This window comes from Rhinoraja longicauda, chromosome 23 (genome assembly GCF_053455715.1).
Source record: "Rhinoraja longicauda isolate Sanriku21f chromosome 23, sRhiLon1.1, whole genome shotgun sequence".
In the NCBI taxonomy this organism is placed as follows: Eukaryota; Metazoa; Chordata; class Chondrichthyes; order Rajiformes; family Arhynchobatidae; genus Rhinoraja; species Rhinoraja longicauda.
Genome location: NC_135975.1, coordinates 22,558,270 through 22,571,151, shown reverse-complemented (window position 1 = coordinate 22,571,151; position 12,882 = coordinate 22,558,270). Strand labels below are relative to the sequence as shown.

At 37.6% G+C, this 12,882-nt stretch overlaps 1 protein-coding gene across 4 annotated transcripts in view; it reads right to left on the bottom strand.

The window, feature by feature from the left end:
* Positions 1–1,462: 1,462 nt before the first annotated feature.
* bltp3b (bridge-like lipid transfer protein family member 3B) overlaps positions 1,463–12,882 on the bottom strand; it is a 73,943-nt gene continuing 62,523 nt past the window's right edge. For 2 of the 4 annotated variants that reach the window (XM_078419839.1, XM_078419840.1), the window contains exons 18-21: positions 10,665–10,924; positions 9,338–9,437; positions 6,098–6,300; positions 1,465–2,640 (exon numbers count right to left, since the gene is read on the bottom strand). In XM_078419839.1, the coding sequence (XP_078275965.1) occupies positions 2,524–2,640; positions 6,098–6,300; positions 9,338–9,437; positions 10,665–10,924 (680 nt within the window). In that variant the 3' untranslated portion in view covers positions 1,465–2,523. Of the gene's footprint in view, positions 2,641–4,704; positions 4,816–6,097; positions 6,301–9,337; positions 9,438–10,664; positions 10,925–12,882 lie in introns of all 4 variants that reach the window. The other 2 variants (XM_078419841.1, XM_078419842.1) reach the window with 2 other exon arrangements.

Below are 12,882 nucleotides of genomic sequence, written 5' to 3'. Positions count from 1 at the left end.
AATAGCAACTTACATTACCCTGTGATTGGCATCCAGACTTGCAAAGTCAAAGTACATACATTAAGTTCTGATCATACCAATTGGGAGGTCACACACCACTAGGTAATGTCATTATCAATGGAATATTGGTTCAATTTCTCAAAGATTATTTGAAGATGTTGCTAAGTGATAACCTAATACCAAGGATCCTTTGATACACACAAGAAAACATAATTGAGGAAACACCTGCAGGGTAGACCTAGAAACTTCCAAATATTTGGCCAAATCCACAGATGGCATCATGGGATCCTCTTGGAAAGAGTTTTTTCAATGGATGAAAAATAATCTTGGTAAAATTACAACGAATACGAGAAAGAAATTAAAGGGATCTGTAATTAAAGGAAAAAAGTACATACTGGAGGTAATTTTGACATATTTTGTATGGTTCATTTGAAATATCCATTAAAATAGTGGCCATAATTAATAACTAATTTTAAGATTAATTTTTCTCCCACTTTACATTCTGAATTCTCTTTATCACAGTTTATTATTATGACACTATATTGCATCAGATTCTCATTCATGTATCTTGGGAATAATTTCCTTCCATTTAGGTCACTTTGGCTGTTACTTAAACTGCCGTGTTTACACTTGTTTGACCGTCAGTAAATAAATTGTGAAACTAGAAGATAGGAACAATGATCACACGGAAGATTAATCCAGTTGTGTTGTTTTATAAACCATGTTCAAAAGATCAGAATAACCATCCATGTAGCAGAAATAAATAAACAAGTCACATCTCACTTCTCTGTACTGGAACAGCACCATGTCATTAATGGGTTTCTTTCACTTAATTAAAACAACCATTCAATTTTTGCAGACACAGAGACTGCAGATGCTGGAATCCTGGAACTCAGCAGGTCTGGTAGCATCTGTGAAGGGAAATGATTAATGACATTTTGGATTGAGACCCTTCTTCAGAGTGATGGAGGGGAGAAAGCTGGTTGGGAAATGAGAGTATAATGTTTTATTATTGATTTGCAGGTGGACCCTGTTAACAACCTTCAGTATTGCACATCTCTAACTACATATATGGTGATGAGGTCTTCTTATTCCAGTGTCCATTTGGTGATGCTACAAAGAGTTGGTGGTTAGCGACTTGTTAACTTGAGGCGAGGGGGACAGGGACCAAAATTATAAAGTGATGTTTTTCATGTATCTTACAAACTATTCATTCCTAGTGGTTGAGGTTCTGGGTTGTAAAGGTAGTTAGAATTGCTCAAACAGAGCAGTTTGTGGATGCTACTTGCAACTGCAGTGCACCTTTGGTAGTGGGAGTGAATCTTTAGGAGGGTATTTGGAATGTCAGTCAACCAGGCAGATTCAGCTGCACCCTTGGGTCATGGTGAATATTGCATCAGAGCTCCTCTGCCTTGTTCTTTGCAGATGATGGAAAGAGTTTGATGCCACCCCTGAATCTCTCCCATTCTGGGGACTTTGATGGTGGTGGTCACAATGATTGTCACACGATTGGTGGCTACACTTTTTCTTGATGGAGATGACAATTGCATAGACTGATCTGCATGATTGTTATTTGCCAAGTCTCTATCTTAGTTGGTCTCAAATGTTGACACCATGGAGTGGCTAAATTGAGCAACAACTGAGACTCGGGGTGAGGAGAAATATACCCAAGGATTGGCTGAATATTACCAAATAAAAAGAAAATCAGGGCATGGATTTGTTTTGCTATTATGTATTTTTGACAATAGCTCAATAACAGCATGACATTAAAAGCAGTCAAAAAATGTGTCAAGATCGTTTATCTGTACTTTATTTTGAGTACAATTTTAGTACAATTATTTATGGAAGAATGTAATAATACCATGTAAAGATGTTCATCACTTTTTCTTAAATCTATCCTTACTGGTAATCATCTAATCAGATGGATTTTGTCGAGGCACCAAGTTGAGCAACAGTGATGTCTTCCATAAATGCATTTAGCACACACACTTAATGTTATGCTGTACAAATTCTATATCACAGATTTTACACAGGAAAAAAACCTAAATACATGTTAATTAATTACAGTGCAAATTCAGACTCTTTTCCTCTGGAAAGCTTTATTTTATAAAACCAATTCATGATGGCTTAATAAAACTCAGGTCAATTGTATGAAAGAAATTAGTTACCCACAATATTTTATTTCAAATCCCTTTTAATGACAGCGCTGATTCTAGATTGTAGTGAATATCAACACCATTAACACATGGTGCAAAATCTATGCAGCCCAACAATTATGTTATGGTTATATTTACTTGTTCGAATGAGATCAAACAGACCTGTGGTTCTTTTTCACATTTAAAAGTTTGTCTGCAGCAGACAAATTAGGCTTCTCCTAATAAGGTTTGTTCAATGCTCAGCAAGAAGACTATAACGTTATTTATTTTTAAACCAATCAATAGTTTGCGATAACTGTGCCTCAGGTTCAAGAAACTCCTGCTTCACCGCTGTCTTCAAGAGCAGTGTCTGGGCTGCGATTGGAGGTCAGTTAACCCTCCTGATTTGTTGCAGCAAGTCATCTTTTTCCATCTGGGCCTCAGCAAGAGCCAATTTAGTTTTGGCTAGTTCCTGTTTTAGACATTCATTTTCTTCCAAAAGTAACTACAAAAAAGCGAACAAAAAGAGAATACAATATTTTTCTTGAACGCTAAGTTACTCTCCAACATCTAAATTCTCCCTTTACTCAATTTCTCTCTTCTGTGTCAATATACTTCTGATGGCCAATGTGCACAATGATTAACTAACATTCCAAGGACTTAAGTAATAGGCACATGAAAGTAGTCTAGTGATTTTCATATGGCATACCCTCCGAGAAAGGGTATTTTCAAGATACAGTGTGAACCTTTATAATTATAGATAGATCACTGGAATTTAAAAGCAGCCAGTCGCTGACTCAACTAGATAAATACTTATCTAATAGGTGGTGTACCAATGTGTTTACTTTGGAGACATTATGGTTAATTAAAGTGACCACTTCAATTGACACTAAATATCCCAAACAAGTTTTAAAGTGCTGTTCAGAAATATAATAAAATTGTTAGTCAGGGTTTATTTTGGCAGGTAAACGGTATCAAACTTCAATTTGTAATACAGGTATATTCATAGAATGCTACACGATGATGCCAATCACACTGAGCAAAAAAGTCCAATATAGTGGCAGTGCAATGAATAAGATGTGATCTTGGGAATATACAATGAAGACATGTAAAGAACTAGAAAAGATTGCCTGTATAGAGATCAATTGGTATCTGTTAATGGGAAAAGGTTGATTATTATTTGGGCATAGACTCAGTTGTGCAGTTCAGAATTATGCCCACTGTATCCATGCCAATCTTTTTTGGTCATTTACACTAATCATATCTTCCCACCCAAGGACAGTATTCCTTCTATGTCTTGTCCATCTAACAAAAATGTTTAAATGCATCTTAAACATAGTCATTTATGATTGCACCATGACGTCGGGCAGCATGCTTGAGATATCAACCACTCTTTTTAAATAAACTAATCCATAAAATCCCCTCGAAGTTCCAACACTCTTTACTATTTTCTGTATAAGTCCTGCCCCTACACGAATTCCTAAAATCCTTCAACTCACACATCTGAATTAAATTCCAATTGTCAATATGCCGTCCAACTTTCCAACCATCTATATCCTGCTGTACACTTAATCTTCCTCACTACCCATAAGTTTTCTTGTCATTCACAAATTTACTAATCGGGACATCTTGGTGGCACAGCTTGTAGAGCTGCCTCACAGTACCAGAGTCCTTGGTTCTATCCCAACTCCAGGTGCTGTGGGCTTCTGCGTAGGTTTCCTCCTGTGGCACCATTTTTCTCCCACATCCCAAAGCCGAGTGGATTTCTGGGTTAATTGACCTCTACAGAAGAGGCCGCAAAGTTGTATTCACACCCACAACTACTGTGAAACAAGTTATAAATGTTTAACTAATTACATAATTGATTGTCAACATTGATGGCTTGGTAACAAGGTCACCTGATCCAGATGGAATGTATTCCAAGTTCCAGAACATTACAGAGCTCTGATCGCACATTTGCAAACTGTCTCTAATATGGGAGTGATGCCAAAGGCTTCAAGATCGTTAAGATTATCTTCCTGTTCAGTCAGAGCAATTAATTCACAGCCTTTTACAACTGGCAGTTCAGGTGCTTGCTTAGATACAAATTAAATGTTGTGGGAGTGCCTGTCTTCACCACCCACCCAGGGAGTGCATCCCAGATTTCAATCACACTCTGGATTAAAATGTTCTTCCCTGGAACACTTTGAAACCTTGTAAATCAAATTTAGCTGAGCCTTCTAGATTTAGATACCTTTGGTGTGGTGAAAAGTTTTCTACTATCTACCCTTTTTATGCTCCTCATAATTTTGAAAATGTCTATCATTTTGATTAGGCACAAGCCCAGGATTCTCAGGAGTCAGAGGCAATGTTATTTTATTGTTTTAAGACTTTATGACTATCCTTTCTCAACCCGAAGCGTCACCCATTCCTTCTCTCCAGAGATGCTGCCTGACCCACTGAGTTACTCCAACATTTGTTGTCTATCCTTAAGAATTGGTTCCTTTGGCTTGTAATCTCTTCCTGTGACAGGTAGAGTGCCATTTCAGGAGTCTGACCTTCCATTGGAGCTGGTTGAATATGTTCATACCCTCTGTGCTGGAGATGTTGGCTGGAGAGATGATTATTATTCCACCCATCAATTGGTAGTGCTTTGCAAAGACAGTTTTGGTGGTGGAACTTCAGTATCTTGGGTTTGCTGCTGGATACAATTAAGGTCGCTTAGGTGCACACAAGGAGAAGGATCATTGTGAACATTTCCAAAAGGAAAGTATGAACCATGGTGCCAAAGGAATGTAAACCGATTTCAGTTTATCTGGATACAGAGAACAGTGTTAAAAAATCCAACACATTTGGTAATGAATTGGATAGTAAGGAAGATAATGGCAGAGCAGGATACCAGTTTTGTGTGAAGTATTGCACTCTTGAAGGGACAACATAGCAGTTCAGTTTAATCTAATTGGTACTCATTTGAAATGGTTGCAAGAACAGAGTTATATTAGTTATATTCATAAATATTTTACAGGACAGTTTAAAGTGCAGTTAGGAAAGCATTGGGGATAACTGTTTTCTTGTAAATAGGCTCATTGATACAAAATGTGAGTGGTGTTAAATCTTTACAGATTATTAATTAGACCATGGCATAAATGCAGTGTAAAATTCTGGGCTTAGTTGCCATGACCTGAGGGGATAGAGAGTATATCAGGACGAAAATAGAATTATAACTTCATGTGGATGGGGAGAGCATTAAGGAAAGATAAATAGTTTACAAAATAATGAGCTAGCAGGGAGAAATTTTGGTTACAGAGTCACAGATTTAAAACAAAAGAACCAAAGGAGAATACTTCATCCGCGGGAATTGTTAAAGTCTGGAATTCTCCCTCTGAAAATGTGAAATCAAATTCCTTAGAATTCCATGTACTTGAAGAGGACTGATTAAGATTATAAAAGAAAACACTCTGGATTGTTTGACTAAATAAGGCCTTCTCCAGTGTAATAATGCTGCAACCTTATGGCAAAAATGCCTGTTTCACCTTTACAAATGGCAGCATCGCTAAAATTTGTTTTGTGTCCTTTGGTTCCATTGGTTCCACTTTCAAGCAGAAACCCTCTGGGATCGCTGTACATCTCCACCTCTACCTGTGTCTTTCACTTGCACTATCCCTACCTTCTCTGGTGGTCACATTTTCAGCTGGGCTAATTCAGGTTTTGGAGTTTCCTCCCACTCCCTTCTCCTATACTCTCCCTTCTCTCTCCTGTTAAGATGCATAAAAAACTGGAATATGAGCTCTGCCATATCATCTCCATTCATGAACTGAGTTTTGCTTGATAGTCCTCAAGTGAATCACTTTGCCCAGTGCTTTGTAACTGCAATACATTATTATTATACACATTACATTTTACTACCAGATTTTACAAATTAATTATGAACTGATTTTGGTGCGGAGAAAATTGTTTAATTCGTGCTTCTTATTAGTGCTTACCTTTTCTGTGTTAACTGAACACCCAACGGCCGAATTGTTGACTCCGAGATCTAATTGCCCAGCTGCAGGTTGATCTTTTGGAACTGTTTGAGTAGATTGTGACACACATCTGACTTCCTTTGATTCATCACATTTTAAGCATGATAATACTGTTTGTTTTGTGATTTCACTATTTGGTAGCTTTTGACTAGAAAACTGGGCAGCTGGATAAAAGAAACAAATGTAAACAAGAAAGTTGTGAAAAAAAAGTGAACAATTCATTAAAATGCAATTAAGAAATTAATCTGTTCAAGGATTGGTGATTTAATTGTACAATGTGCATTCAGAGCCATATGAAAAATACAAATCGTGTACAGATTATTTACCTTTCAATCTAATGAAATACTGAACAGCTATTACATTCATCTATTGATCATCAATGACAAGCATTATTAATTATACAGATTTAAGGTTTTGGACTTATTGGATGTACAACAAATATTCAAACCATCAATAAAACCAACTATGTGGAGAAATGGAGATTGAAGGGTTCAACTCAAATATCTTAGCATAACCTAATGGAGATTAAAAAATATATATTTTTTCCTCAAAATGATAAATTATTTTTCAGGCAGTGCTTTGTGTAAAATGTTCAAACGTTGCATGCAGCACACAGGCAGGTTTGAGGGTGATCGTGATAAAGTGAGAGGATGCTATGACTTGGATTGATGTCAAGATTTATGCATTCCAGTGCTCACGTTTATTTTAGGACAGATCTTTATGTGAATAGGCTATGTTTAGTATGATTAGTACTAATGAGATATTAATACAAAATATTACAAATATTTTGATCGATGAAAGCTATATTCAACATTAAGAAAAAAATTGTTACAATATGTTCAGTTCAACATCTGACAAACAAGAGAATGAATTCCTGTGGACATAGAAATAATTGCCAGTCCATTGGCAAACAATGCATTATCTTCAGATTTAAGAAGACCAAGTCAATAATATCCCAGACAAATTAACTTGCACAACTACCACACTTCTATACTGATGCCAGACTTTAATTTAATTCATCGCCTGTCTGGAGATAGCTGGGAATTATGTCAAAATTGGAATTAATGCAAACACAAGAAGCAAAGTACATACATTAATTCAGGCTGAATTGTCACCTGGATACAGTGTAGTTTTTAAGACCAGTGTCAAGGTTGAAATTGCTCACCAATAGGGGGATGCCTTGTGCAAATCTTCAGGATTGTGGCAATGGCAAATGATAAATCCTTTACGAAGTTTTAACTAGGACATGAAATGCTCTATTCTGTGTTTATACAATATATTCCATAGAATATTATCAGAATATCTATTCATTATTTCAAATTACAGTTAACCTTTCTTTAAACCCATTTGTTGTTTGAACAGTTAATGGATGTACAAGGCTGCTGAGACATCCATCCTCCACCATGGTTGGGGCTGACATGCTAAAGTACAGGCTGATGCAATCAAAGCTTTTCAGCAAAAGTGCAAGTCTGTGACCAGCTGGACTCGAGACTTGCATAGACTTGCAGAGAAAACAATTTTGTCCTTTCTGAAGGGTCTCGACCCGAAACGTTATCCATTCCTTCTCTCCTGAGATGCTGCCTGACCCGCTGAGTTACTCCAGCATTTTGTGATACCTTGTTCTGATGGCAAGTTAGCTTTTAATACAACATTCATTGACCGATTTAAGAAAAACAATGCAAAATAATTGCCGAGAACAGCAGCTTCAGCCAGATGTTAGTATCGGCTTGAAAGACTGGAAAGGTCTGGAAAATGTGCAAGAACCAGTCCATTTAATATTTGGAAAAATGTTTCTCCTTGAGAATGCCATAAAAGGAAAATGAAATGTAAAAGAAAGTCAGTTTATCTCCCAAGCTCAAATATTTTACATTACTGTCGGTAATACTTTAGGAAAAAAAAGTGATTCTTTGTTGCATCTTAGTGGGATGAAAAGGTTTACTATTTATATGAAAACTTCACAAACGAAATTAAGAATTACAAGTAGTAGAAATAAGAAACTGCAGATGCTGGTTTACAAAAAAAATAGACAGTGTTGGAGTAACTCAGCAGGTCAGGCAATATCCCTGGTCTATATGCATAGGTGACGTTTCAGGTCAACCCAAAATGTCACCTATCCATGTTCTCCAGTGATGCTGCCTGACCCACTGAGTTAGTCCAACTTTTTGTCTTTTTTAAATAATGCAAAGCACATCTCCGAAACACAGAGCCAAAAATCTAAACTGAATTCCAAGGCAGAATGAAGTGCTGCACTGCCAGATTGTGTGAGATATGAAACAAAAGTTCCACCCACTTTCTTAGAAGGACGTTAAAACAAAAACACATTTGTTTTTAAGAAATCCCTGGTGTTCAGACCAATACTCATTTGTCAATATTCATTTAGGGCAGCACAGTGGCACAGCAGTAGAGCTGCTGCCTTACAGCACCAGAGATCCGACTGCGGGTGCTGCTTGTACGGAGTTTGTACATTCTCCCTGTGACTTTGTGGGGTTTTTTCTGGGTGCTCTGGTTTCCTCCCACATTCTAAAGACTTGAAGGTTTGTAGGTTAATTGGCTTCTGTAAATTGTCCCTTGAGTGTAGGATAGAACTAGTATACGCTGGTGTGGACTTGGTGGGCCGAAGAGCTTGTTTCCATGTTGTATCTCTACATCATTAAATTCAGAATGACTGTTATATTTCCAACATTATAACAGTGACCATATTTCAAAAGGTATTTAAGTGGCTTGAGAGCACATTGGAGCATCCAAAAAGAACAATCAAGGCAAATTTAAACTTAAGAGAGTCTTTCCATCTCTCTACTTTATTGATTACTGTGGCTGTATAAATGCAGGTAAATATTTCTGAAAATAGTTTTTGATGAACTACATTTACAAAACTATAATTCTCATGTTACCCTCATGTAGGGTGAGAGCTCTTACTTAATTTACTTTAATCACTTTCCTTTGGAAAAAGCCAATGTCAAATAATGTTGAGAAATAATCACAACCTATTGTCTTAAACTTAGGAGACAGTAGTTTAATTATTGGCTGTAAGAGATGCAATAGTAAATACAATATCGATATTCAAAAGAATGTTACCTCTGAGCCATGATTATCAACACGTTTTCATTCAATTAAAAAATATATTTATGTAAATCAAATCACAAAATGCATTTCCAACTGGTCTTAAATCTTGTCCCATCTGAAAATTAAACAGTTCCTCACCTCCAATACAAAATCTTCCATCATCATTTCTGCTCACAATCAGTTGATCGATAAACAGCATTGGATCATGGACAGATTGATCACGACATGGATTGTCATCCTTTGAATAAAATTGTCGCAAATTTTTTAAATGCTCTTATTGTGGAAATAAAAAGTTAGTGCAAAAATTCCAAAACAGTTTTTGGATATTTCTCAAAATAATCAACAAACAGATCAAGTCTCTGTGGATCAAAAACGACAAAAGCCCCAAGCTGCAGGTTCCAATAGAGACCATGACTTGGTTAGGGATGGTCTGTCACATTAAGAATCAAGCCATAAAACCTCCGCAGAGTGTTGGAATAAAACGGGGAAAAATAATGTACAGAAAAATAATTCTGATTTTCTTTAAATTGTTAACTGCACACACAATTACAGAATATGAAGTATGAATCCCTCAGATGTTTTTAGTTGTGGTGCAAGATTGTCCATGTCCATGGATAACACTGAGAAAGACCTCAGTTTAGATATGCATCATCTTTGAGCAAGTGGGTCTCAGCTTCAACCATTGATTTATACTAAATTGGCTGACCTAAAGACAAAGGTAAATAGCTATAATTCCACACATCTGCCAAACAAATACTGGGTAAGATATTTAATTAAAGTGTCAAATCAAGTATAGAAAAAAGACAGAGGGGAAAAAGAAATGACTCCATAAAAGAGAAGTGACACCAAAGAACCAAACCATTAAACATTATTTGTTCTAATTAAATTTAGGATTGAAATTGCTGTTAGAGATTTTGAAGGACTAAGATTTCAGTTGCAAAGGTAGTTCTCAATGCCAGGCCTGTTAACTACAATTAAGACATCTAATGCCATGAAATGACTTTAATGCCAAAACATTTTCTGGCAAACTATATTTTGTTGTTAACTCTGCTTGGCATATAATGTAACCGAATGAATGGTGAACAGATGGCAAAATGTTGTTTCAGCATTTCTACTGAAAGTAATATGGAATCTCTTATTTTGTGTTTATAGGGGCACATGTGATATTGGAAACTGCTGCCAAATTTTATTTTATGTAAATAAATGTTAGCTTGATATTTGCAGTATAAATCCAACCCTTCTGCAGCCATCACACTAAAACATCACTAATGCATTTGCTGACCTTGCAGAGACTATTCAAATAAAGATCACTCATTTTCTATAATTTTGCATAAGTACTAGCTTTTTATAGACAGATTGACAGGTGGGGCAGACACAATTTTCACCAGCAATAAAATTTCAAGTGGGAACTTTGCTGACAATCACATTTTACTGTATTATGGGGAAAATATTTTCCAGAACATACCTTCAGGTTTATCCTAGTACCCATGATTTCAATCTTCATAGGGATTATGTCAGCAGGTACGTCATCTACCAAAAATACTCCTAAATTTGTGAGGGAAGATATCAGGAACTCTGAGTTGAAGTTCTTAATCATGCATTGCAAGAATCCATTCTGGGCTGCGAGTGGTGAATGGACACCAGCACTAGGCCCATTCTCGAGCCGTAAACTCACTTCAGGCGATTCTTTCTTGCATTCTTGCGTCAATGAGGGCTGGTGTCGATCTGACCATGATAAAACAAAATTAATAAAACAAAGTCAAAGGAAGCAACTCCACTGTTTAACAATGTACTTCAATAGAAGTCAAGTTTGTTGATGCGTGCTTATTTTCTAAAAATCCTTTTTAAATACCAAAATGTATTTTTTCCTTGCTTAACTGATAAGGCACAATTTGAATATAAAGAACATTTATTTTTCCTTAAATTACAGGACTAATTTCTTGACAGTCCACGACCAGTCTCAGACTTCTTGATGCAAATTCTCTTCTCACATGTGGCATTTCGGACTGACTGAACAATCAATATAATGCAATGCTGACTGGAGGATACCAGCAACTGACATAATTTCATTTCAACGATTCGTCTCAAAACTGATGCCACTGCACTTAAAAAAGTACAAAAATGCTGGTCCTCAAAATTAATGAGAAACAGTAGTGGTAAAGAACTGTGAAAATTATTGAATGATTAGTTAGATCCTGCTAAATATTCTTAACTAAGTCTTATTATTTATACAATCATGGCACTAAATATTCATTGTGCAATTTTGTGCCACTAAAATTCTACTGAATTCACATAGCTGACAAGTTTAAAAAAAATTAAAAATTGTTTTTACTTTGAAAATATAGCAAAATGTTTAAAATGTAAATGTAATACTCCAAAATATTTCAAATAACATGGAAAGACATGTTAACTATTTAGAAGACTCCCAATTAATTGGCAGCTCATTTATTGATCTGCAGGATGTTCTTGTGTTCTGTAAAAAAATCTGTACTTAAGATTTTAATGTCCCACATCAAGAATGCCGTAAAAGTACAGACAAGAGATTAAAAATAAGCCAATTAAAGCTCACATAACAGTAAAATCCTGCAAATGTCTGGTTTTGACCATCGACAGGATATTGGAGTGCCTGAAACAGGAAAAAGGTACCACGAATACAACTCAGCAACATATCCATTATAGATGAGGCTCTCAATAGGGTCTCTTCTACATCCCGCAGCTCCGCTCTTGCTCCCCCTCCCCCCACTCGCAACAAGGACAGGATCCCCCTCGTTCTCACCTTCCACCCCACCAGCCAGCGGATCCAACATATCATCCACCAACATTTCCATCATCTACAACGGGACCCCACCACTGGCCATATCTTCCCATCCCCTCCCCTCTCTGCGTTCCGCAGAGACCGTTCCCTCCGTAACTCCCTGGTCCACTCGTCCCTTCCTACCCAAACCACCCCAACCCCGGGCACTTTCCCTTGCAACCACACGAGATGCAACACCTGTCCCTTTACCTCCCCCCTCAACTCCATCAAAGGACCCAAACAGTCTTTCCAGGTGAGACAGAGGTTCACCTGCACCTCCTCCAACCTCATCTATTGCATCCGCTGCTCTAGATGTCAACTTATTTATATCGGCGAAACCAAGCGCAGGCTCGGCGATCGCTTCGCTGAACACCTGCGCTCGGTCCGCATTAACGCAACTGATCTCCCGGTGGCCCAGCACTTTAACTCCCCCTCCCATTCCCAGTCTGACCTCTCTGTCATGGGCCTCCTCCAGTGCCATAGTGAGGCCCGCCGGAAATTGGAGGAGCAGCACCTCATATTTCGCCTGGGCAGTTTGCAGCCCGGTGGTATGAACGTCGACTTCTCCAACTTCAGATAGCTCCTCTGTCCCTCCCTTCCCCTCCTCCTTCCCAGATCTCCCTCTATCTTCCTGTCTCCACCTATATCCTTCCTTTGTCCCACCCCCGACATCAGTCTGAAGAAGGGTCTCGACCCGAAACGTCACCCATTCCTTCTCTCCCGAGATGCTGCCTGACCTGCTGAGTTACTCCAGCATTTTGTGAATATATGGAAATGGTGAACAGGTGGCTGGTAATTTAAAGAGCATTGGGTTCTTATGTTCTTAGCTTGTGCTTGAGTGATGTGTCTGAAGTAAATCGATGACAATAAATCAATGCAGGTTTGGCAA